Source organism: Crinia signifera, chromosome 5, assembly GCF_055691185.1.
Source record: "Crinia signifera chromosome 5, ASM5569118v1, whole genome shotgun sequence".
Classification (NCBI taxonomy): Eukaryota; Metazoa; Chordata; class Amphibia; order Anura; family Myobatrachidae; genus Crinia; species Crinia signifera.
This window is the reverse complement of record NC_139221.1, coordinates 38189049-38215879: the sequence shown is the minus strand read 5'-3', so window position 1 is coordinate 38215879 and position 26831 is coordinate 38189049. Positions and strand designations below refer to the sequence as shown.

The 26831-nt window shown below is 47.9% G+C and overlaps 1 protein-coding gene across 1 annotated transcript in view; it reads left to right on the top strand.

Annotated features, from left to right (window-relative positions):
- LOC146080120 (neural-cadherin-like) overlaps positions 1–25837 on the top strand; it is a 73672-nt gene extending 47835 nt beyond the window's left edge. Inside the window, exons 20-34 of the mRNA XM_083187034.1 lie at positions 193–377; positions 2249–2481; positions 6060–6337; positions 6896–7110; positions 8115–8242; positions 10838–10953; positions 11273–11396; positions 13170–13350; positions 14364–14530; positions 16277–16541; positions 17358–17538; positions 19217–19470; positions 19974–20128; positions 21057–21116; positions 25354–25837. Of these exons, the coding sequence (XP_083043160.1) occupies positions 193–377; positions 2249–2481; positions 6060–6337; positions 6896–7110; positions 8115–8242; positions 10838–10953; positions 11273–11396; positions 13170–13350; positions 14364–14530; positions 16277–16541; positions 17358–17538; positions 19217–19470; positions 19974–20128; positions 21057–21116; positions 25354–25770 (2959 nt within the window). The 3' untranslated portion in view covers positions 25771–25837. The remainder of the gene's footprint in view (positions 1–192; positions 378–2248; positions 2482–6059; positions 6338–6895; positions 7111–8114; positions 8243–10837; positions 10954–11272; positions 11397–13169; positions 13351–14363; positions 14531–16276; positions 16542–17357; positions 17539–19216; positions 19471–19973; positions 20129–21056; positions 21117–25353) is intronic.
- Positions 25838–26831: the final 994 nt, after the last annotated feature.

Sequence of the window (26831 nt, the reverse complement as noted above, 5' to 3'; positions counted from 1 at the left end):
CGCCAAGAGAATTTGACAAAATAGGTGTGAAAATTGCCAATCAGACATTGGCACTCAAAGGGTTAAAGCAATTTATTGTCAGCAATACATGTGTAACGTGCCCTAATTTACCCTAAAAAAGGTGCAGATGTACTGTATAACATTTAGGAGCAGGCCCGTATAAGGTAAAACTTTCACTTTTAAACCTGATAGGCTCTTCTCGCTCCATGACGTCTCTGGCTTACTGACCCTAAGAGAAGGAGCCATGCCTGGCATTTATAAGCTGAGGGTGAGAGTGGCAGATGGGATGTGGCCTGATGTGATCTCTACAGTGAAGGTTGTACTGGCTGACATAACTGAGGAGGATGCTCGGAATGCTATAGGAATAAGATTACAAGGTGAGAAATAATTGGTCTACCACCTTGTGATAAATGAGCTGAGTAGTTGGTAGAAAAAGACCAAGCCAAGTGGGACAAGTCATGGTACTGTATGGATGGGCCAAACCAAGTGGGACAGGTCATTGTACTGTATGGTTGGGCCTAGCCAAATGTGACAGGTCATGGTACTGTATGGATGGGCCAAGCCAAATGCGACAAGTCATGGTACTGTATGGATGGGCCAAGCCAAATGCACAAGTCATGGTACTGTATGGTAGGGCCAAGCCAAATGCACAAGTCATGGTACTGTATGGTTGGGCCAAACCAAGTGGGACATGTCATGGTACTGTATGGTTGGGCCAAACCAAGTGGGACAGGTCATGGTACTGTATGGATGGGCCAAGCCAAGTGGGAGAAGTCATGGTACTGTATGGTTGGGCCAAACTAAGTGGGACAGGTCATGGTACTGTATGGATGGGCCAAGCCAAGTGGGAGAAGTCATGGTACTGTATGGTTGGGCCAAACTAAGTGGGACAGGTCATGGTACTGTATGGTTGGGCCAAACCAAGTGGGACAGGTCATGGTACTGTATGGTTTGGCCAAACCAAGTGGGACAGGTCATGGTACTGTATGGATGGGCCAAGCCAAGTGGGACAGGTCATGGGACTGTATGGATGGGCCAAATCAAGTGGGACAAGTCATAGTACTGTATGGATGGGCCAAGTCAAGTGGGACAGGTCAAGGTACTGTATGGATGGGACAAGTCATGGTACTGTATGGATGGGTCCTCTTACACATACCCTCAGTTGGACGCAATGCCAATCAACGTAATGATCAATGGTTTGCATCTCATTACCTAAAAAGTGTCAGAGCACATGTTGCAAACTCATGCACTTAATAGATTACATTGGAGGCCATACTCTGATGGGGAGGTTTCATGATGGGGAGAGATGATGGTAACTAAAGATGCACCAATCAGGACTGATGCTTCAAAAGTCAGACAGTCTGGGAGTCTTCCAGTCCTTGCACACTCATACACACACTTATACACCAGGGGACGGCCTTTTATTACCATTAGTATATAGGCCCTTATTCTGATCGGTGCGGCCCGATCAGAAATATGCGGTGATGTCCGTCTTGGCGAATCCCCGCCTTCCATACGGATCGCCACCTCCGTCCGTATGCGGATATGTGGCGGTCCGCATGAATGTGGACGGGGATACGCCTCCTCCATGGTGGGAGCAGCCCCTGCATTCGATGGTCGCTGAACATCGAATGCAGGGCCGCACGCTCCACCAGGTCCCGCAACACAAGACCACACGGACACTTGTCCGTGTGAAATCTTGTATGGGGGCGGGCAGCTGACATCCGGCGATGTCAGATGCCCGCCCCGTACCCACGCGTCACGGCCTCATTAGCATGCATACGCCCCGCGTTTGCATGGGAACGCCCATGAAACGCGGGGCGTATGCATAGGGTAATGAGGCTAAGTAGCCCCTCACGCCCCTCTACGCCCCCTGTGCGGCGTATAAATAATCCATGCGGCGAAATCGCCTGCACATGCGCAGAGTGACCTCTGCACATGCGCAGACGATAAACATCGGCGGCCCGTACGCAAGCGGGAATATCCGCACCGATCAGAATAAGGGCCATAGTTACAGACACAACCAATAAAAAGCGCCTTTATCACAAATCTGTGTGTTCTTTAAAGTCAGTGCACAACTTCTGGCTAAAAGGTACAAGAGAAAGATAAAAAGAGAATATTCAAAAATTTGGTCAAAGTTGCAGGAGAGGAAACAACAAATAAAAGACGAGAAGATGGGAACTCATATAATAGCATGACTGCCATTTATATCATTTTCTTATGCAAATGTCTTTTCTCCCGGATCAAGGTATCAGGGCAGAAGAGTTTATAGCGCGGACTCAAGGTTCCGTCAGCAAACATGAAGAGATGAGGGATCTGCTGTCAGAAATGATTCCCAGTGTGCGAGATAACGTCCATCTGTTCAGCGTACTGAACGTTCCTGGACTCTCCAACTCTACAGATGTTTGGTTTTCTGTTTCCGGCCCTCTGTATCACCAGACTAACAAGCTGAATGGCATTGTGGCCTCCCACCAGCACAAGGTCTGATGTAAATGCTCTGTATTGTTACTATTATGACTATTATGGTCACAGATTTGTGCTCCGCATCCTCAACCTACAGGCAAAGCAGAGCATAGATAAGACAGGTGGATGAAATAACTGTGGTCTTGGAAGAAAGTGTAGGGAGGGCCCTGCTGGAGAGAGTGACCGCATGCTAGATGGTTGGATCTGATCTCTAAGCTAGGGATGGCCAGCGACCATCGATGATTTGAAATCATTGATGGTTTATGGCCGTTGTTGAATATTTTTGCCATCGATGTGGGAGAACCAGATGGTTTACCTACATCGATGGCCAAGGAAAACCGATGTTCCCTTTTTTTTTTTCTCTTTTTGAAGGTGCCGGGACACGGAACATAGCTCCGCCCACCTGACACCTGGAAGTCCCGCCCCTGAATTCTGATTGGCCCACGGGCCATTCAGTCAAATATAATGGATGACCATCGATAGCTAAAACTATTGATGGTTATCTATCAGATAGTTTATGACTATCGATGGCTGGTTGCAGAATTGCCATTAATGGTAACCATCGATGGTGACTGCACTGATGGCCATCCCTACTCTAAGCTCAGAGCAACAGACATGAATAGGTCCTAGGTCTAACTACCATCACATCTGATGACATGTAGTACGTGCATTTAAATAATATACTGTAGTGGCTGACGTATAGCTGAAGCCTGGCTCTCATATAAAGGATTAAAGGAAGACAGTTTCTAGGTTGACTCAAATTTTTTGACATGGACAAGGTCGACACAAGGAAAAGGTCAATGTAGAAATGGCTGTCGCGTGAAAAGGTTGACATGCCTTTTTATGGGTGGGGGTGTTGTGTCCCCTCTTACCTTTTCATGTGTCAACCATTTGACCATGTCGACCATTTGCATGTCAACCTATTGACTGTCGACCTATAGTAGGGGATGCAGTCGGCAGCCCAGCAGTCAAGACGTTCAGTATACCGATGCTGGCAACCCGATTTCCTTCAGACGCCAACACCCTGGAAGGATCGGGATGCCGGCGCCGGAATACAGACAGCTGGCATCCCGATTGGTAAGTCACTGGGGCTCACTCACTTGTGATCAGGGAAGGGGGGATAGGTGTAGGCACTAATGGGGGGACTTAGGTTTAGGCTGGGGAGTGGGGGGTTAGGCTTAGGTTGTGGGAAGGGGGTTCGGTTTAGGGGCGGGGCTTAGGTTTAGGCACTAGCAGGGAGGGTTAGGGTAAGACTCAGTGCCGGATTTGTGCCTAGGCCCATGAGGCACGGGCCTCAGGCGGCACCAATTAAGGGCGGCAGGCAGGCTGACATTCTGTTAAATAGAGGCATGGCAGAGCGGGTGGGCAGCGGTGAGTGACGAGCGGCGCCACCTCCGCCATGATTTATCATATGTCGGAGGCAGCGCCGCTCGTCAACCACTGCTGCCCACCCGCTCTGCCATGCACATTACATCACCGGTAATCTGCAGGGTCCGATGGTCCTCCTGCGCGTCCGGCATTTGGCTCAGGCTCACTGCCGCCTACGCCCATTGGCTACCCTATACACGCAGCCTATTGGCTGCTGTGTAGCCAATTAGTGGGTACAGCAGATGAGCTGAGCGGCGCACAGTTCCCTGCGCTCAGTCAGTCAGTCACAGTGGGCCTTATTTTGGTTCATTCTTTCTGACAAAATCCTTCTTAGATGGACAAAACCATGTGCACTGCAGGTGGGGCAGATGTTACATGTGCAGAGAGAGTTAGATTTGGGTGGGGTTTTACTTCAAAGTGAGATCTATATTGCAGTGTAAAAATAAAGCAGTCAGTATTTTCCCTGCACAGAAACAAAATTACTCACCCAAATCTAATTCTCTCTGCACATGTTACATCTGCCCCCCCCCCCCTGCAGTGCACATGGTTTTGTCCATCTAAGAAGGATTTTGTCAGAAAGAATGAACCAAAATAAGGCCCAGTGTGAGACTGAGAGAGACTGACTAATTAGACACCTCTAATAAAGATCCTCCAACTGCCGGCCTCCCTTCCTCCGGGTCGTACAATGAGCAGTGCAGGCTGCTTAAAAAAATAATAAGGTGGGCTACAGTTAAATTTGAAAAGAAGCAATAACGTGCTTTAAGAGTCATTTAATGAAAAATTAAATATAACTTTTAGAATTATTGATAAAATCTGGGAAATACTAGTTAGGACTTTTACCTTAATAATGATTACATTAAAATAGGGGGGAGGCGGCCAAAAATGTTGTGCCTAGGGGCGGCCAGGGGAGCCGAGAGAGGGGGGGAGAGGGTACTAATTACCCGGGCCCACACATGCTGAAGGGGCCCCGCAGGGGCCCTGGTCTGACCCCTCCCTTCCCCCTCCATCCCTCCCGGGTAGCAACAGTAGCACACACTTCTACAGCATGTGCTGTGCTGACAGCAGGCTCAGCATGAGTGTCTCACTGACAGCGTGAGAGGTCATGCTGAACCTGCAGTCAGCACAGCACATGCTGTAGGTGTGTGCTGCTTCTGAGATTACAGTTTTTAGAATTTTCTTTCACCCTCCTCTAAACATTTTGGGGCGTGGCCTAAGTGTGGGAGGTTCCTACAACACACACTTAGGCCACACCCCCAAAATTTTACCGGGGCCCGGCATTCCTCTCGGCTGCCTGACCCCTAAATTCGCCCCGGGTAAGACTGTAGGAGGGAGGGTTGGGGGGCACGGTCAGGGAGAGTAAGCATTGGTATTCTGTCCGCTGGTATTCTGACTGCCTGTCATCCATATGTATCCCCATAGTAGGTCTATTTAGTAAGATTGCAACTAGTGGAAGACCTGGAGAAAGGAGAACACTGAAGAAATGATGAGTGATACTTTGCACTAGTTACTGTGATTCGCTCGGCTAGATGTGCCCCTTCCTGTGACTTGGGCGAGTTAGGCTAGACAATGCTTCTGGAGGCAGGGCGGAGACACTCACACCGGACACTTTATGCCATGAGAATGTGGGCGCTGGAAACGGCAGGTAGAGGCTATATAATGTAAATACAGAACCAGGAGGAGATGTTTCAAGCCTTGGAGAGTGATAAAGTGGAGAATATACCCAAAGCAATAATCAGCTTCTAAGTGCGATTTATCTGATATAGTCCATGTAGCCTATGTATGCTTAATATCCATGTGTCAGTCCATTTACTGTGGTTACACCAGCAGCTGTCACAGTTAGTATCTGTGCAACACCCCATGCGTACTGCAGAAACAGGTGTCCTGCCCCTACACACCCAAGAGACTCCAACTACAAGACATGCGTCCACATGGTCAATGACCAGTTACTGCCCATTTCCCTGATAGAGCACTTTGCCTGCACCTGTCAACTCCATTGACGCGGGCATGCCTGGTCTGGCACATGTGTAGTCATCTCATTTTTAAACACCGCATGCGCAGTCCTCAGTGCTCAGGTTCATGAGATCCATCAAAATCAGGCCTTATATAGTCCCCTGTATATTCTGGGCAATATCTTGCTGTATACTGTGTTTGATACTCGTAATTAATAATATGTATGTAAATTTGTGTAACTCCTGTGTTAAAATATAATCATCCCTTATTGTCCGCAGTTAGAATCTGCACTGGGCGTCCGGGTGGCTCGGGTTGGGGAGCAGGAGTGTGAGATGGCGCAGTGCAGCCACAGGACTGGATGTGTCACTAAGAACACATATAAGCATCTCCCCACCATGGTCAGAGCCGCCAGCATCTCCTTTGGATCGGTAACCACGGTGATTCACGTTCATTGCTCCTGCCCCTCCCGAGAGCACAAGCACTCTTCCTGCTCCTCCTATCCGTCCTCTCCATGTCTCAATGGGGGATCCTGCGTAGACACTGACCTTGGATATAGGTAATGTATGTATACACACGCACACACTACATGTAACCATCACTTGGGGTGACAAATTGTATGTGGGAAATTTACTAAAATGATTTATTGAAGATGAGTTGTTGCCCATAACAACCAATCAGAGTCTAATATCTTCTAGAAGGTGCTAAATAAAGAACAAGTAGCATCTGATTGGCTGATACAGGCAGCATCCTATCTTCAATAAAATAATTTTACAGACTGTGGGCCAGATATACTAAGCTTGAAAAGTGATAAAATGGAGAGTGATAGCAACCAGCCAATCAGCTTCTAACTGCTATGTCACAGGCTGGGTTTGCAAAATGACAGGTAGGAGCTGATTGGTTGGTGGTTTATCACTCTCCATTTTGTCACTTTTCAGAATTAACTGTTACGTATTACGTATTTTTTAAAAGAAAATAAATGGAGGTTGTTTTTTTTTTGCAATTGTTATTTTCATGTTGCATCTAATGTATCAGGACTTTATATTTACAATGTATTAAATAATGGTGCAGTTTGTCCCCGGAAGTACAGTACAGATAATTCTGATTTGTCCATCAGGTGCGAATGTTCCCCTATGTATGATGGACCAGAATGTCAGCAAACAAAGCGCACATTTACAGAGCAGGGCTACGCCTGGTTTCCTCCCATGATGCTCTGTTTTGAAAGCCAGATCTCCTTGGACTTCATCACAGAAGTAGCGGATGGTCTGCTCCTGTACAACGGTCCTATGGCAGCCAGCAGTCGCGGAGACAATGAGGATTTCATTGCTCTAGGTGAGATTTTCAGTGGCATTATCTGGTCTAACATTGTGGCAATACCCGGTGTGTCATTGTGGCATTGCCCGCTCTGTCATTGTGGCATTGCCCTCTCTGTCGTTGTGCCATATCCTGGTCTGCTTATCTACAGTCATCCTATGGCAGCCAGCAGCCATGGAGACTGAGGGGTAAATTTACTAATGTGGGAGTTTTATTGAAGATTGGATGTTGCCGTAGCAACCAATCAGATTCTACTTCACAGTTATTTAGCACCTTCTTTAAGATAATAGATGGGATCTGATTGGTAGCTATGGGCAATATCCCATCTTCAACAATAATCCCATTTTAGTAAATATAACCCGAGTGACTAATTTGGTTATTATTGTGTAGTTATTACATAAAAAAGTATTTGTCTTTCAAAATTCATTCTACGGCAGGTATGGACAAACTGTGGCCCTCCAGCTGTTGTGAAACTACAAGTTCCATCATGCCTTGCCACAGTTTTGCTATTAGGGAATGCTAAGTCTATGGCAAGGCATGCTGGGATGTGTAGTTTCACAACAGGTGGAAGGACACAGTTTGGCCACGCCTGCTCTACTGTATATGCTCCCTGCATCCTTATTTTCACTGGATTACACTTAGGCCATGTACTGTAGTGTGTAAGCATTTCTTACTAATTTGAAGCATTTTTTTCCATAGCTGTGAAACCACGCCCCCCTGTTATAGTCCATCCCCATCTGCTCCCGTCATTGGCTGGAGTAAGGAGGGGCATGATGCTGCACATGTCTGTGGGCACTGTGCATAGCTGACAATAATGAGGTTTTTTTCCTAGCACATAGTTGTTTAAGCAGTTCAATTTAACGCTGTATCCGAAGTATAAGTGACCTATTTTGACCACATATTAAGTAATCTGGATATCTAGTTACTGATCATTTTGTGCTATACTGTACTGAGTTGTCCCTAGAAAGGTCTCTGTGCTAATGATACTTACTTACATGTATCTATGGGTTTTTTTTATACAGAGCTCCAGAACGGATCTCCTTGCCTGGCTATTAACCACGGATCAGGGTCAATATTCCTGGAATTTGCCAGGAAACTGAATGTGTCAGACCGGCGCTGGCATAATTTACGGATTACAAGCAATGGAAAGGTACCGTACTATGTAATAGGTCCCAACGTATGAACAGCATTGTGCATACCCTCCAACATGACCCATTCCATTAGGTACAACATGCTCTGTTCCTGGACTTCCCTGCCAGTGGCAGTTACAAAGGTTGGACTCCAGCACAGTTCAAAATTCAAAGAGGGGAGCCACATCAACTGTCAGTGAGTCCAGGACAGTGATATTTGGAGTGGCAGTAGGTGTGGCTCCCCTTTTTGAATATTGGACTGTGCTGGAGCCCCACCTCTGTAACTGCCACTGGCAGGGAAGTTCAGGAACAGAGCATTTTGTACCTAATGGAATAGGTTATGTTGGAGGGTATGCATTGTGTCTTGGGTGACAGACAATGCACATTATAGAGTCTCCAGCATTGACATCTGGGAAAAGATTGAGGGATTTGGTAGCGCTCTAAGGTGTTTTTTTTCTATGTGGGAACTAGTGCACAGGTTCTGTAACTCATAGCAACCAACCAGTCATTTTCTTTCATTCATAATAGACTATGAAAGAAAATGGGGGAAATTTACTAAGATGTGAGTTGTAGTTCAGATGGGAACTTGCTATGAGCAACCGATCAGATGCTAACCCTTATTTTCTAGCAGGTTATATATAAATAAGAAGTAGTTTGTGATTTGTTGCCAACAGCAACATCACATGTGAAGTAGAACTCCCATCTTAGTACATTTCCCCCAATGTGTCTGATTTCATATGTGGCTGCATTTAGTGATTATTCATATACTATGGGCCAATTCAGAGCTGTTCGCACAAATTCGACCCCGTCCACAATGGTGGCATACCCTCCAACATGACCCATTCCATTAGGTACAACATGCTCTGTTCCTGGACTTCCCTGTCAGTGGCAGTTACAGAGGTGGAGCTGCAGCACAGTCCAATATTCAAAGAGGGGGGGGGGTCACATCAATTGCCTGTGAGTCCAGGACAGTGATGTTTGTGGTGGCAGTAGGTGCGGCTCCCCTTTTTGAATATTGGACTGTTCTGCAGCCCCACCTGTGCAACTGCCACTGGCAGGGAAGTCCAGAAACAGAGCATTTTGTACCTAATGGAATGGGCCATGTTGGAGGGTATGTGGTGGGGGTCTGCGCATGTGACTGCAAACCCCCACAGTGAACGTCTTTAGTGAATTTTTCATTCGAGGGGGCGCACACTGCCTGATAGACTGGCAGGGGGGGCGTACCAGGGTGGACACCCTGCGTTTCATGGACATGCCCACAAAAATGGTGGGCGCGCCCATAGAAACGATGAGCAGACCTGCTAGCACAAGTGTGCCCCTGCCTGCTCGGGCGCTGACATCACATGACGTCCGCGCACGCCCTCAATTTTGATGGTGAGTATCCATTGATTGGTATTTCCTCTGTGGGGGCACATGCGAGTGGGTGTGTGAGCGCAGCGAGGTGATCCGGCTAGCGAGGTGGGCGTGGCTGTAAGCATGAGTGCAGCAGTGCAGCGCCTAGCAATGGATTATAATGGCACCGGCCAGCCAGCCACCCGCTGCCTGGATTCCTGAAAGGCAACTTTTTCGGATCTCCGGTAATGCCCCTTGGGCCTGGTTCCTTGTACTACTACCTGTACTAATGTTTAGTGACATCGGGCGAGATGTATCAAATGGAAAATGCGGTAAAACCCCGGTTTTACCGCATTTTCCAATGTATCAAAAATGATACCGCACTGAAGGGTATCGCCACCTTTGGGTGGCGATACCCTATAGAAGCCTATGGGCTTCTTTTCGCCGCCCGCCGACGCATCCCGCCGCCTCGCCGACCCCCCCTCTGGTTTACCTTCCTGAAGGGTCCTCCTGGACCCGGAAGGTAAGCCCTGCCTCCCCCTAGTGAAGCAGCCGGACATCCTTCCGGCTGCAGGGGGGAGGAGGAAGCGCCGGGGACAGCATGCTTAGCTGTCCCCGGCGTGAGGGGAGAGCGTGGCGGCAGGGTGATGACGGAGACCCCCCACACACCAGAGTACAGGTATCGCGGGGGGCCTCCGTCACCGCACCGCAATGCCAGCCGCATATGTTAGTACATATGCGGCAGCGATGTATTTTAATACATCCCGCCCATCATGCGATGTCCACACAATGCTGCGTGCATATTAAATAACTGTTATGTGTAATATTCAAAAAAACACATTCAGTCTGCAATGTAATATTATAATTCACTGCTTAAGGGGGTGCAGTTGGGGGCCCCAGAGATTCCAGTGTACTGGACCCCAAGATTTCTGTTTCCATCCCTTCTAGCATGCAGTGCGCCATCCAGCACAGGGCAAGGCCGCATCACATGCTGGGTGCAGAGATGCGAACGCTTCACTATACAGCAAAGGCAGGTGCTGTCCAAACATGCCTATGTTGTCCGTACGTCGCCCTCCGGCGCTATGTTGTCGCCCCTTAGACTTTCCAAAATCAGCAATAGAAGCAGAATTAGCCCCAATGTGCGAACACTTCACATATACCCTGAGTTTACTTTGGACCAGTGCTGGCAAAGTATCTTCTGGTAATACACAATGTTATGTTGTTGTTAACACTTGGGTGCCGTGACTGTCACACTATTATTGAGACCTCCTACTATTCTACAGGAAGTGAAGATGACCCTGGATCACTGTGCCGGAGCGGAGAGTGACGATGACGGGTTTCGGTCACCTGCAGACCGGTCATATTGTGACGTTTCGGGAGAAACTCCCGGGAACAAAAGGTAATAAAGTTATCACCAAGCACCAATGGAACGATGCAGAGCGCAATACATGTTAGGGCGTAATTACCTCCTCATTATGTTCATGGAAGCACGAGCGTCTAGTTGTTGGTATGCAGAATGTGAGCACAATTAGGGTCTGATTCAGAGACCTGTTGGCAGCCTAGCGATGCTATTGCATATGTACTAACACATGGATGGGAGGCAGGTGTCCCCTTTAATGTAACTCCATATGCACACTTGAGGCGGGGGGCACATAGCAATATAATAGTATAGTAATACATATTATTGACTGTTGTTCTTGGATTTGCCTCTTACTTAGGTTCCTTAATGTTTACCAGCCCCTGCAGCTTGGCGGAGTAAAGACATTGCCAGCACGTATTCATCCCTCCATCCATTTGAAGGGCTTCACTGGTTGCATCAGGAATCTGCAGGTTGATAGCAAGGTAAGCGGGAATATGCAGTCCTGGCCCCCTGGCAGTGGCGGGTATCTAACGGTCACCTCTATCTATCTGCTATTAGCTGCAGGATTACAACCTACTCCCACTTATCTATTATAACCTAGTTTAGTGCTTCTTAACCTCTGTTCTCAAGACAGTCCAGGTTTTAAGTAGATACATGCTTGAACGAGCACAAACGATTAAATACAAATGATTGAGGTACTAATTAACCCCTTGCGTGGTGGGTTTTGCTGGGGCAGGACAAACCTACCAGGGCAGGTTTGTCCTGCCCCAGCAAAACCCACCACAGATCATCAGAAGCCGCCCCCCCCCCCCCTCACCTCCGCTCCCCCCCCCCCCCCCCTCACCTTCGCTCCGGCGTTTGTACGCCGGAGCTCCCCTACCGCCGCTGCCCCAGCCGTCTGTCAGTGATCACACAGGCGGCAGGCTCGGGGATGTTTCCTGGCGGCTCGGGAGGACTCGGGTGCCTGAAATCTCCCGAGTCCCCCCCAGCATCCCCTTGCCTGCCGCCTGTCAATCACTAGAACTAATGGCGGCGGAGGCAGGGGAGCTCCGCCGCCATTAGTTCAAGGTGAGGGGGATTGAGGGGAGGGGACATCAGAGCGGCCACTGGGGGGGTGCCCGGACAGGTGATGCACCAGTGGTGCACACCTGGACACCACTGGCGCACACCTTCATTTTAGTGGTATGCCCATAAATTTTCCGGGACAGCCCGCTGCGGCAGCACAGCTGAGCCCGAGAAATTTCCGGGCATACCACTCAAGTGATTAATACCCCTTTTACACCAAAACGCCAGGTCGCACCCAGGTTTTTGGACCCAGCTTCAACCCATGTGCGACCCGGCATTTGTTACCTTTTACACCAGCATCCAACACAGCAACCTTCACCGGTGCTCCCCCCGCCGATTGCCGGGCCCCAGACTGCCGCCAAGGTAAGCTGCTGCCCTGCTCCCAGTGCACCCCCCCCCAGCAGCCATCCGATAGGTGAATGGATGCCGCAGACAGGCATCCATTCACCTCCTCTCTGCCTCCGCTGCTGTCTGCACTTTACAGCACCGTCCAAACTGCGGACACAGCGGTCTGGAGGTTGGGTTCCCCATTGATGTAAACGCGAGCCGGGTCAGATGATGCAGCATACCCGTTTACACTGCCCACTACCCAGGTCCTGCCTGTGTTCAACCCAGTTCAGGAACTGCATAGATGTCCCATGCAAAGGGACATGGGTTAACCCCATTTACACCGCCGCTGACCCAGGACCAGGAGGGAAAAATCTGAGTTTTGGCAGCGGTGTAAAAGGGGTATTAGTTACCTGTGCTCAAACATGGACATACTTTCCGTTGTTTGGGGAACTTTGCACGGTCTATTGTGCGCATATGCAGCCCCCCTTTGTGAATGGCTTCGCCTACTTGCATAGTTGTCGAGCCGTACACAAGAATCGGGGTGGGCCAGGGGGGGACGGCACGGGAAAAGGGCTCGCCCATGTGATTCCTTGCTCTCCAGGTAATCGCTGGGTGTTCCCATGGGTACACGTGCAGGCCAATGCCTGTCGGGGGGGGGGGCAGGCCGAGGGGAATCGTTGGCGGGGGGGGGGGGTGTTTCAGACGGGCGGTGGGCGGTGTCTCAGGTGCTCGGTAAGTTGCGATGTTTGCAGCTTACCGAGCCAGCCTGAGATCGGGCCCTCTGTTTTGTATCTATGGCGCTGTGGTTTTATGCAGCACAGTTGTTATGTATTTAGTTGTTTGCCTGTTTTTTTTCTGAGGTCTATGACTTGGAGCAGCCTGTGGAGTCAATAAATAGTGCTGCCGGTTGTGCTAGAACAGATGAGCTGTGCAGTGACACTGGATCGCCCCCTTGTGGAGGTCACGGATTCTGCATAAGTGAATGGAATTCTGCTAAATGTGACTGTCACCCCGGTTACTACGGGGAGCACTGTGAGACAGGTAAGGAAATGAGTTCCACTAGCCCAGTCATATATCCTTATACATCTCTGACTGAAAGTGTGGTTCAATGCACTGAAATGATCCACATTTACACAGCAGTGTGGCCAATGGGCCATAATTATGGGTGAGCTAGCTGAGCAATCGCACAGGGCAATGGGCCCTTGAGATGGCACCCTAGCTGCCCCAGGGCACCTGCATATGTTGTACATAGTGCTTGCTGTCATTAGAGCTACCCACACTACTCAAATTATTTCACGTGCCAGCTCACAGTTACTACACTTCTATAAACACTGCAAAGTCTACATTCCAGTGTCCCCTGTGGATTTGGAGAAATTGATTTATGGTGAGCACCACAATCCTGTTTTTTCATTTAATAATAACTTACTTTAAATCCAAGTTTTAATGTCATTGTGTCAAAATAAGGTCTTTCCAATCATAGGCCACTCCTAATCACTCTGACCACATGCTGAAGGCATGCAGAGCAGTAGGGGTGCCACCATGGGATAAGTACTTGGGCATGACCTGCCTACTCTCAACCAAAGAGAGAGCTTGTGTGCACAGTGTGCCCACTTCCCATCTCCGAGTCTCATCCCGCTATCGACCAACACCTGCCGCCGCTGCCCGAGGTCCATGTTGGGTGCCGGGTGGGGGTGCTTGTGCTTCCCTTCCCCCTGTCACGACGTGCAGGTGATGTCATGATGCTGGCGCACTCACACAAGAGCCAGTGGGCGGAGAAGGCGGGAGAAGCAGAGGCCAAACCAAATTACTGCCTTGACCCGGGCAACAGAAATCCTAGTTTCAGTCCTGCTCTACCATATTTAATAATATAGAATATGCCCCATCCTCATTATAAATGCAATTCCTACAGTTAAAATGTGTTGTGCCACCAGTATGTTAATGAACAACAACATCTAGGGTTACAAGAAGATACTAAATTGTCCCATAGCCTAACATGTAAAGTAGGTTGCCTTGGTTAATAGTATTGGATTGTAATTGTGCTGCGTTCTTGCCAGCTCTACAGGAATGGACCTTAGAAAGAGGAAGTTGGGTCCATCTTGTTCTCCATCGCTCTCTCAGCCCGTACAGTACATGCGTACAACTTATGGTGCGTACACGAGTGTCTTCCTCTACGATCCTCCACTTGGCTTCAAAAGACAGATCTTCTTTCCTGAGACTTGAGGTGAGGCACATGGTAGCTTATAGTCTGGTCTCCAGTTACATGGACGGTCTGAACAAATCACAGCGACCACATGCATGTCATTGAGGATGGATGATAATGTTGATATTTGATTGGAAAAGTAGTTAATTGTGTCCTGCGTGAAACAAAAACCCAGCCTGGCTGTATTATGCAATACAATGGGGAAGCCGGGCATCCTGTCTCCCGGCATCTCACTTACTGTTTGGTGTGTTCTGGGTAGAAGAGGTTGAGGATCTGCAGTGTTTACCTGGCCATCAGGAAACTCAATTTCCAACCTACTGTATGTGTCCTTTGTTGTCCACAATTTGCCTCTTCTTCGTATAACCCTATTAGAGAAAAAGAAGTTGATACCTGTTGAAAAGAATTCAGTTCTTGTTATCACTTAGCATAGCAGAGAACTTTGTGGTAATGAATGAAGGGGGTCATTTAGTATGGATTGCTATTTAGAGAAAATGCAGCAGACTGAAGTATGATCTATCGGAATCGGGTGCATCAGTGTACATCACAGGTGGTTTTTTAGTACATGCGATGTATCACATCCGATAAGGGCTGTAGATGTGTGCCGCACCACTGGAACACACCTATAGTCTGCAGAGTAGGGAAGCACCAGGCAGGAGAGACGCTCTCCCCTCTCTGCATACTCTGCTGTCAAAGCTTCTGCCTGTCATGTCAGGATCCCCCCACCTATCATGTTGGGGAGGGGGTCAAAGATTGCCAGTAGAGAGAGGCTGCGGTAGAGGCGGATGGAAGGGTAGATTTCAAAACTCCCATTCAAATGAATGGCTGGCCACTGATTGGCTGAGAGAGCTTTCCCCAAATCGTATGTAGCCCTCCCAGAAAGCTCCCAGGAAAGTTGAAGAGAAATCAGGTCAAACTTGTCCCTCGGACAACTCGGACCTGTGTATGGGGGGCCTTTAGATATTTTTTACTGTGTTCTAGTCAGGTTGTCCTCCATTCTTGATCAGTATATGGAGTCCTAGCTGCGTTGATGTAGTGAAGCCAGTCTGGGTTTATCCACAGGCCGAGTATGCGATCACAGAATTTTTGTATCCTGGCATCATACATTGACAGGTGACTGCCTAGGGGCTAGGATAGGGCCAGGTGCACAGCTGATGCTGGGTGTCTGTGATCAGTACAATGTCTGGCTGAAGTAAATATGAAGTAGGGAAACACGAATGCCATATACAAGCTGCATTATTTAGAGACAGCGCATACACAAATGAGATTATTATATCTCTGTTACTGTCTGACATTTTGATGCCCTGTGTCAAAAAGGGAATTGGTCGTCCCCCCATACTCAAAATATGTACAGTGCACACCTGTACGTGCCCATTGAAATCAATGGGAATCCACTGATTGGTTGAAAGCCGTGACAGATGGCTCTCTCAGGCAATCAGTGGCCGGCCATTGATTCAATGGTATTTTTTAAATCTCTTGCTGCTTGTTCCCAGCCAGTGCCGCTCCTCTGCACCGGCCTCTCTCCCCACAGCACCTGCTCCTGCATAATAGCATAATATATAATGGTTAAGTCTTCCAGCACTTTGAATTCCATTTTTATGTATATTTTATACTTTTGTGTTACTTAGAGGCCTAATAATTATATAGTGGCCCATTATTATAATTATATTGCCATATGTGACATAAGTATGCATGAAAACGAAAATAATCCTTTGCCACCACCGGATATGCACATAGCATTATATGTTCTGTGTATTCTGTCTCCTGCAGGTTGCTGGAGGGAACTTTGCTGTTAGCTTCAACTTTGGCGAGCGGAACCATGTGATCAGACTGCCAGACCTGCGGATAGATCACGGGCAATGGACGCTTCTGAACCTGGAGCGTTATGGGAATGTGTTCACATTACGTATTGATAGAGGAGGTGGTGTCCGCGAAGTAACGTCTGTTATTGAGAAGAGCAGGTTGTTTGATGCCGACACATCCAGTGTTTTGCTGGGAAATAGCCTACCGCAACAAGCGGAGAATGATTTTCAGGGTAAGTGACTGTCACTGCTTGGTCATTCAGCAGAAAGCGTCTGGAATAAATGTCAGTCTAGATGCGGTCGGGGTGGGGGGGGGGATTGTCGAGCTATCCTATTGTTATCTGTTTTTGGTGGTAAACTACCCGCTACGGGACGATAACACATAGTATAAGTTCCCAGATATATGTGTTATTGCCGCAAAAAAAACAGGTCTCCGGGGGCTGCTTATCAGGGATTATGCTTTGCTTGCCTGATGGACGTGAAGCATAATCCCTGATAAGTGCTCGCAACAGGAATAATAGGATAAAGCCTATAAGGCTATAAGATTTTAACTATCATTTATCTAACACATTGCAGAAATTTATATCTATTTTATGATTGGTTGCTACTGGAAACACCTCTATTGTTACTTTTTTTTGTAGCTCTACTAATTAATCTACTCCTGGACACAATCTAATATTTTCTAAGCGTTGGCTTGCCAGGTCAGACTGACACAGAGGAGACACATAGCCTACACAACTATGCAGTGCCAAATAAATGTTTAATGTGTCTTCTCTTATCTGGCTCACTGGACTGACCCATTAAAATAACCGTTGTGTTAATATAAAGTGTATTATTAATTTCAGTGATACTCGCTGAACTTTGCCTTTAGGTGTCTGTAAATGTCGCAGAACTCAGAGGTGTTTATTTACATTGCCCCAGGCTTGGAACAGGCTGGGAATATGATGTTCCCGGGCTGCAGCTTGGAGCAATAATAGAAATGATCTCCTGTGTTCTGTCTATTCAATGGGTGACTGTTTGTAGTCTGAGACTGTTGTTTGTGTGAACAGGATGTCTGCGTGACGTACGTATCAATGGGCACTGGCTGCCATTGGGTGAAGAAGGGAACGGGCTCAGCTCCGTGGTCAGTGCGCAGGGGATCAGCAATGGCTGTCACACGGATGTGTGCAGGAGCCTGCCTTGTCCATCTCATCTCATCTGCAATGACTTATGGAGAAAGCATGAATGCAGGTATGCTGCACCAAGTCATATTAGTAATGTAGGAGATGCCCCCAGCCTATTCCTGCTGTGCATGACTGTAAGAACAGTAGATATGCCATCCCCAGGCATCTATATCATTGAACCAAAGTATTTTCTGGATGATTTTGCTGTTATCCTTAATTTCATGGTGCCAAAGCCATGCCCCTTACATATAGTCACACAGGGCCGCCAACAGGGGGGTGCTGTGGGTACAGCTGTTCTGGGCCCCGGCATCTGGAAAGGCCCGGACAGCTTATTTTGCCCACAGCAACCGTCTGCTGTGTTACCTCGGTTCTCAGCAGGTTCCGAAGCTCAGCCTGGCTTCTTCAGTGCAGGAGGCTGGCGGCCAATTAAAATGCTGCCCGGTCTTTTGAGCCAATCAGAGCGGCTGCCGATACATGATCTCTGATTGGCTCACCCGCCAGTTCTGCATTTTAATTGGCCGCCGGCGTCCTGCATTGAAGAAGCAAGGCTGTGCTTCTGGACCTACACAGTCAGGCGGTAAGTGAAGGAAGGGGCGAGATGGGGTCCGCGCACTGACAGCGCATCCATGGTGCCTGGCGGAAGGGGGGAAGGGGTGAGACAGGGGGCCCGGATTGGAAATCAGTCCCGGGCCCCAAAATTCCTGGTGGCAGCCCTGTAGCCACAGCCCCTTATTGTGACCCGTGCACTGATGTCATAGGGCTAATTAATTACATCCCCAATCAGCGCACACCTGAGCCAGCCTTATATATAGTGCAAGTGGTCCTGAAATCAGATACCCTCCAACTGTACCTTTTTTGCTAGTACAGTACCATTTTTTTTCTCTTTTTGGCCCTGTACTGGCCAAAAAAGGCTTTGTATTGGGTCTCTACCTCTCCATTGAGAGTATAGGAAAGGGGGCGTGGCCATGCCACATTTACCTGTGACCACGCCCCCTTTCCAGTGGTGGTTTTTTTTTTTTTTTTTACCCGTTCTGCCTTTTAGATGTTGGAGGGTATGAGATAGCCTACCAGCCTGTGATAAACCCTGACTCAACGTTACATGCAAATGCCCCTGAAACCATAAGTGGAGATGCACCTGACTTTCATATGACCCCCGTTTTACCGCATTTTCCTATGTATTAAAACCCGGCCGCACCGATACCGCATAGTAAGGTATCGACACCTTTGGGTGGCGATACCCTATAAAAGCCTATGGGCTTATTTTCGCCTCCGCCGCAACCCCACCACCTTGCCGACCCCCCTCTCCCCCTCCCTCCAGCTTACCTTCTTGCAGGTCCTCCTGGACCCCGGAAGGTAAGCCCTTCCTCCCCCTAGCAAGGGAGCCGGACGTTTCTGGCTGCAGGGGGAGGAGGAGGCGCCGGGGGCAGCCACTCTGAGTAGTCCCAGTTGCAGGGGAGCAGTAGGCGGCTGGGAGGTGATGGAGACCACCCGCTCACCACAGTACAGGTATCGCGGGGGGGCTCCGTCACCGCACCGCGATGCCAGCCGCATATATTAGTACATGCGCTGGCATCGCGGCGGGGGCGTGGCGAAGGGCGGCGATGTACATCCAGCCCTTAATCACAATGAATGTCTGACAGAATGTTGATTCAGCCCACAATATGGCTACCTTCATTGTGTGGGTGACAGGAATGCAGTCACGTTATCCAACATTGTATTTGTACTTTTAATTCTTCTCTGTTCAGATGCCCAGCAGACAAAGTGGAAGTGGTGAATAATATAACGGGACAGAAGCAGTGCCACCCGTCACCCTGCACAAAATGGAGCTGCAGGAACGGGGGAACTTGTGTGGTGCATTCCCAGAATAAATACATTTGTCAATGCAAGAATGGATACAAAGGGAGGGCCTGTGAGAACAGCCATGCCAAGATGGGGAGAACCATCGGTTTGAGCTCAGGATCCATTCTAGCCATTAGTATGTGTCTTCTGATCTTCATAGGTGAGGTGGTGGCCATTTTCCTCTTCAGTGGGATTAATTTCCAAATGTGACCAAAAAATAAGTGGGTATTTTTCAGGGAGACGTATCGACGCTTGGAGTAATTTTCAAAACACAGGGGCAGAATACTAAGCTGTGAAGAGTAATAAGGTGGACAGATATAAGCTACCAGCCAATCAGCTCCTGTCATATATCATATATGTCCGCCTATAACATAGAAACTGATTGGCTGGTATTTTATCTCTTGTCTCTTGAACACTCTCCAAGGTTCAGTTCCTCTCTCCCACAGCCTGTAAACTAACTGGTTGGTATTGTTATCTCTTTCCACTTGATCTCGTTCCAAGCTTTGATACATATGCCCTGGGTGAGGCAACATTCAAAAGCGTGGGGCAACACCGCCACTAGTCCTCTTTATAAGATTTAATACATTTTGCTCTCAATTTCATCCAAATGAGAAAAACTAAAGATTCCTTCACCAAAAGAGAAATGTGTTCCTGTTTTTGCAGCCTTGTTGGTCTCCTACACCGTATGGAGTCAATGGGGAAGGTCAAAGTTTCGTAAAGGAGGAGTTTATCACATACCCGCAGAACATGAAAGCTGGGAGGACATCAGAGAGCATGTCATAAATTATAATGAAGAAGGAGGAGGAGAACATGAGCCGGTATGGCCAGCACACAGTAATCCCCTATGTACACCTGATCATCACAACCACCATTACGTAAAGAATTTGGGGTTAATGTATCAAGCATTCAAAAGAGGAGAACTGGACCAAGGGAGATTTTGCTCATAGCAACCAATCAGTATCTCCCCTATCATTTTGTAGAGTGTACATGATGAATGGTTCCTAAAAGCTGATTGGTTGCTATGGGAAACTTCACCACCGGTCCACTTCTGTGCTTTTTTTGACTGCTTGATACATATTATATACTTGTAAGCCCATTCGAAGCAAATGCTTCGAAAGCTAGTCTGCTACCTCATGATTGCCTCTGTGTTTGTGCATGTGTGAGAGAGAAAGTGATGTAGTTTCACTAGCTGCCAACAAATGGCAGTGTATCGGAAACATAGGGCCTTATTCTAGTTCACTCTTTTTGACAAAATCCTTCTTAGATGGACAAAACCATGTGCACTGTAGGGGGGGGGCAGATGTAAAATATGCAGAGAGAATTACATTTGGTTGAGTTATTTTGTTTCTGTGCAGGGTAAATACTGACTGCTTTATTTTTACACTGCAATATAGATCTCAATTTGAAGTAAAACCCCACCCAAATCTAATTCTCTCTGCACATTTTACATCTGCCCCACCTGCAGTGCACATGGTTTTGTCCATTTAAGAAGGATTTTGTCAGAAAGAGTGAACTAGAATAAGGCCCATAGACACAGATTTATATTTTGCAGTGTTGGTATATTGCCATTACAGATCACAGATTTTTTGTTCACTGAACTAATATTTGGGAGAATTCTAATAAACAAAACAAAATCAGATGTCACTCACAAAATGGCTGCCAACACAGTGCATAGCTTACAGGAGCGCTATCAATTCTAAACTGGAATGTTACAAGAAGTAATAGTCACTTTGCTTTTTTTTTCAGCGCTGGAAGAAAGCAGACAAACTAAGTGGAGCAGTAATCAACAATGACACAAAGGTTATTGTAAGTAGAAACTGTGTTGTCTGCCTGCATTCATGAATATTTAGCAGCTTAAAAAGATTTATTTTTAAATATAAAAATGTGTTGTTGATTATTACACCTCACACGAGCACCAGGCTTTGCTTTATTTTATATTTCAGGGGAGCAGTTTTCACAAAACACCTGCTGAAAATGCCAGTTTGCCGGTCTCTGCAGGCAGCCATTTTTCATGTTTTTGCTGTGACTCCACCCCTTGACAACAGCCAATCCTGAGTTGCATGACCAGGTGAGCAAACGGCCAACCTGGACCATTATAGAGAGCATAGGGTTGGGTATGGCTAACTCAGGGAACATGATAAATGATAGCTGGCAGAGACCGGCAGATTCAACATTTACATACTGCAAATAATAATCTACAAGCAGGGGCTGGTAGGCCGGGCATCTGTGAGGCCCTCTCACAAGGTGTTGCCCTGCCTAGATTAGTGGCCCTGGGGGAGATGCTCAAAAATGAAAATGCAGTAAAAAAAACGTTATCAGGGTTATACCACATTTTCGCATGCTATAACGCCCACGTACCGGTCAGCTCTGTGGAGGGAATCTAGCCTATAGGCTTCTCTCCTCAGCACCGTGTAAGGGATCGGTCACGGATCCTTCCCTGCATGCCCCGCGGCTGACACCGTCACTCTGCGTATGCGCAACAGAGGGACTCCTAGGTCTGAGACTCGCAAAGGACAACTTGTAACGCAATTGCTGTCCTTTGCTTTATTGATGTTAGTGCATATGCGATTAGTATCGATACGGAAGCAGGTACGGAAGCAGGTGAAGGGGGGGGGGAACGGGCGGCAAAAGTTAGAACATCCCACCCCCTGACCCTTCCTGTCTCCCACACAAACAACCTGGCCATCGATAGTGTAAAACTATGCAATGGATGACCATGATAGTTTTACATATCAACTGTCATCCATTATGTTTGACCGATTGGCCTGTGGGCCAATCAACACGTGGGCGGGCTATGCTCCGTGTCCCGGCACTTTGGAAAACAAAAGCAAAACATCGGTTTTGCTGTGCCATCGATGGAGGGAAACTATCTGATTCTCCCCCTTCGATGGCAAAAGTATTCGACATCGGCCATAAACCATCAATGATTTCGAATCATTGAGGGTCGATGACCATTCCTACCTTTGTGGTTCACAGAGCAGAGTGCCCCACACTGCAAATACTCATCTCACTCACTGGCACTGCCTACAAATGTGTACAATAGCAGAATGGATATACCAGCCATAAACGGTGCAGGATACAGCATAGGGAGGAAGAATTGAAATGCTCCACCTCTTCTCCAGTCCCCTGCCAAGATACAAGTGTAGGAGAGACGTCCATAAATACCTGTGTGTACATAGCCTAAGGAAGTGTGCTGGGTAACATGGCCGGGATTATTTACTATGAACGTCTGTCTCTATGTTGTCATAGCAAGATGTGGAAAACAAATATTAAGATTTAATGATATGTTTATTCAGACACAATCCTACCTTTCCATGTGGAGGACATACAGGGGCAAATGTACTAAGCCTTGGAGAGAGATTAAGTAGAGAGACAATCTACCAATTAGCTCCTAACTGTAATCTTTCAAACACAGCCTGTGCCGTGACAGTTAGGAGCTGGTTGGTTGGTACTGGTGGGAAGCTTTAAGTATAGTGGCACAGGGTGCAATACAGAATGTTGTCATGGTCTGAATGTTGACATTCTCAATGGCCATAATGCCGACATTGCACAGTTGGTATGTAAACATAGCCGTTTTACGGTATTTGACCTTAAAATCTTGACGATAAACCTAACAGTAATCATTGTGCCTGCTGGCATGATGGAGGTCATTCTAATTCATTTGCTCCCCTGCACGTTGGCACAGGGGTACCATGTTTAGAGACTGCGGCTGTGCAGAAGCAGTATGTGCATGTGCGGCCTCTTTGTGCGGGTTATTTAATTATTCGCTTACCTGTTCGCACGCAGCAGTGAGGACTGGGGGAGTGGGGCGGTGGACATCGGTTGCACCCATGGGAATGCCCAACAGTTCATGGGCGTTCTCACGAAAACGCTGTATGTTCCCATGGTAATTCGCCGATGACTGTGTGGAGTTTGTATATTCTCCCTGTGCATGCGTGGGTTTCCTCCCATACTCTATACCTCCCAACTGTCTCGGTTTTCATGGGACAGTCACAGTTTTTTTGTGACTGTCCATTTCCTACCTGCAGCTGGTAGTGTCCCGTGGTGGTGGTGGTGGTGGTGGGGGGGGGGGGCAGTTAGGTGTCCCCCCTGTCTGTCACTGCTCTGCAGGGCAGTTGTGAATAGATGCTGTGTGCATGCATCTATTTAGGGAGACAGAGGGGCATGCACCCATCGTGATGAGAACAGGGGCGTGGCTCATGATCGCGACATCCCCATGAGGCCATGCCCCTTTTCGGGCACTCGTCCAATTCATCCTTGTGAAGATATTGGGAGCTATGCATACTCCCAGTTAATTGGCTACCAACAATGATGTGATTAGGGCAGGCTAAGGGGCCCATTTATTATGGGATTGCATATACAATGAAATCTGGGCGAAAGCGCTGTGTTTAATTTTAAATTTCAGGGTCAAACCTGAGAAAAAAATAAGCCCCTGCTTAGGCATAGATTAACTACAACTTCGAAAAATGAAAGGTGGGGGTGTTGCCCATAGTAACTGCTTAGATTCTATCTATTGTTTATTTATTGTATGAATTTTGTATCTATATAGTATCAGTACATATAGTGTCCTCCAGTAGGGATTCAATTTGATGTTTTATTTATTTATTTACAGTTTCTTATATACGCAGCAGATTCCGTTGCGCTTTTTGGAAAAAAAAAAAACACTTCTACTGCAAGCGTCAGCTCTGATAACCTCTTGGAATTATCACATGTAGCTAAGCATTTTATATCGGACAATGGGGTCATTCAGGCCTGCTCGCTAGGCTGCATATATTAGGAGCCTAACGGGTCGCTTCACGCCACCCTGGAAAATGCACGCCCCTCGGCGCCTGAATTCCCTCGCTACGCTGCAAGTGGATGTGTACGCTAACATATTCGCTCCTAAGCACCTGCACAGTGGAAAAATCATTAGCTGGTTGCTCACCATCGAATGACTTTTCCCCTGCTCGCAGCAGTCAGGACTGTTGAATATTGTTGTCTGAATCGGGGGCGGAAGCTGACATCATGTGATATCATCTGTCCGCTCCAAGTAGGCAGGCGAACACCTGTGTTCGCTGGGTTCCGCCCAGCATTTTTATGGGCACGCCCATGAACTGCTGGGGGTCCACCCCTTCCTGTCACTCAGGCTACGAGCGCCTCGGCGATGAGAAACTTAGCTGAAGGTGTTCGCAGCATGGGCCTGCACATGTGCATTGACGACAATGTGCATGCGCAGCGCAAAAAGCATCGGCGGAAAGGCTGAATTTACTATCAATGAGCAGGCCTGAAAGGGCCCCAATATGTATTTTTAGATTTAGCGGTAATACGGTGCCCTGGGCAACACAATTATTCCTACACTTAATATTGTAAATTCAAAACAAATAAGGGTAATTATGGGAACGCTTAGTATTATTTATTGTTTTCACTATTTCTTTCGTTATTCGTGTACAACTAGCGACAGTCACACCGGTGACAAATGGGCAGATAACAACTGTTGTGGTGATGATCTCATCTGATTGGCCGATTGTGGCAGCTTTGCACCATTGTAATACGTCGTTTAAACTATAATCAAACCAGTGGCGTAACTAAGTTTTGGGCGCCCCCCCCCCCGCCAAGCACCCCCAATTCCCCGCTGCCCATGCAAACCCCCCCCAATCCCCTGCAGCCTTACCTATCGCGCTGGTCCTGGCGGCTCCGTTCTTCTTCTGCTGAGGACCACCACAAAATGTCCGCCCCCATACAGCAGACAGTTTCAGAGAACTGTGTGCTATATGGGGGTGGCCATTTTGTGGTGGTCCTCAGCAGAAGAAGAACGGAGCCGCCGGGACCAGCGAAATAGGTAAGTCTGAGGGGGATTGGGGGGGGGGGTGTAACTATAGCACCGCAGCCCCCGGCGCCCCCACATGCACAGCGCCCCCCCGCTGTGGCGGGGGCTGCGGTGCTATAGTTACGCCGCTGAATCAAACTCACTGCAAGGAGGGGACATCCCGATAAAACGCTAAATGTAATCATCACCATTCCCTAGTGATGTTCTGTTACTGACCGGATGTCTTTCTTGTTTCAGAATGGATATGACCCTCGTAAACTCAAAAAAACAATAAGAGCAAATACCCATCAATTATGTTCTACCTCAGTTGATCCCAGAGCGTCAAAGTTGTGCCACAGCCCCGACCATTTACTCAGTGTAGATAGACCAAGAGGACAGGTGCATCTCAAAGAGGTTAGCGCCAAGACGGGTGTCCCCTACTTCCAGGCGTACATGTCCCAGATGGTTTTGGCCATGGATAATGATAAGAAGAACCATCCACCAGATGCCCTGCACACTTACTCTACAGAAGGCGATGGCTCCGTTGCCGGCAGCCTCAGTTCTCTGTACTCTTCCTGCGCCGATGAAGACTTCAGTTATGAATACCTTTGCGAATGGGGATCAAAGTTTGACAGACTCAGAGATCTGTACCAGACGTCAGACCTGCCAGCATAAGTCCCAGCTCAGCATTAATTTATACCCTAGGATTTTTTTTATATCGGATGTACAATAAACATATTAGGAAAAAGTATGTTTACATGACAGTGATTCAGATGTGTCTTTCTTCACTACATGTGTGCTCAGTGTTAGCTAATACCCCTTCCACACTGACAAATATTTCCTGGGTTATTGAACATGAACAGGAAACAACCCCAGAAACTGGTCAGTGTGACAGAGTCCTGAACGATTATCCTGGGCAGGGCCGGATAAAGGTGTGTGGGGGCCCTGGACAAAAAGGTCGGTACTTCTTTCCTAGCACGGCGCCCACAATCTAGATTGTATGTGTCGGGCTGATATCTCAAGCATTGCATGCATCTTATGTGTTTGTGCGGCATAAGATGCATGCGATGATGCAATCGACGAGATTTTTACATTGGAATCAATGTGAAATGGTCCCTGAGACCCAAATTAACATTTATTCCAATGTAAAAAGCCCCCAAAACCCCAATTTTAATTGCTAACCCCCCCCCCCTATGGGTTAAATGGCCCCCCCATTGTTAACGCCACCCCACTATTGCTCGCCACACTATATAAAATCAACTCCACGCCGACGTGGATAGTGGGGGTATGAAAAGGTCGGAGGACGCGTACCGCCGCCCCTCGCGGGCTCGCTGCACTCGCCACGCTTCGGGTTGGCGTTGATAGTGCTGGTGGCATTAACAATGGTTATTGGGGGCTCACGGTTTTTATCTTATAGCATCTTATGGATCTCATGGATCCATGAGATGCATAAGATGAGATCCATACAATAAAAAATTGTTTCAATTATATTGATTGTATGCCTTAAGTAAGGCATACAATCTATGCGATGGTCGCCGTGCTAGGAAATAAGTACCAAAAGGTCTGTGCCCCCCCCAGTAGGGTTAACACACACACACCTCTTTGGGGTTAAGAAACCCCCTCCCCCCCCCCCCCCATAGGGTTATATGGTTCCCTTCTGCTGCAGGGTCTTCGCCGCTCACTTCACATACGCCGCAGGGCCCCCCTGCCCGCCAGCGCTACCCACCCTGTGCTGC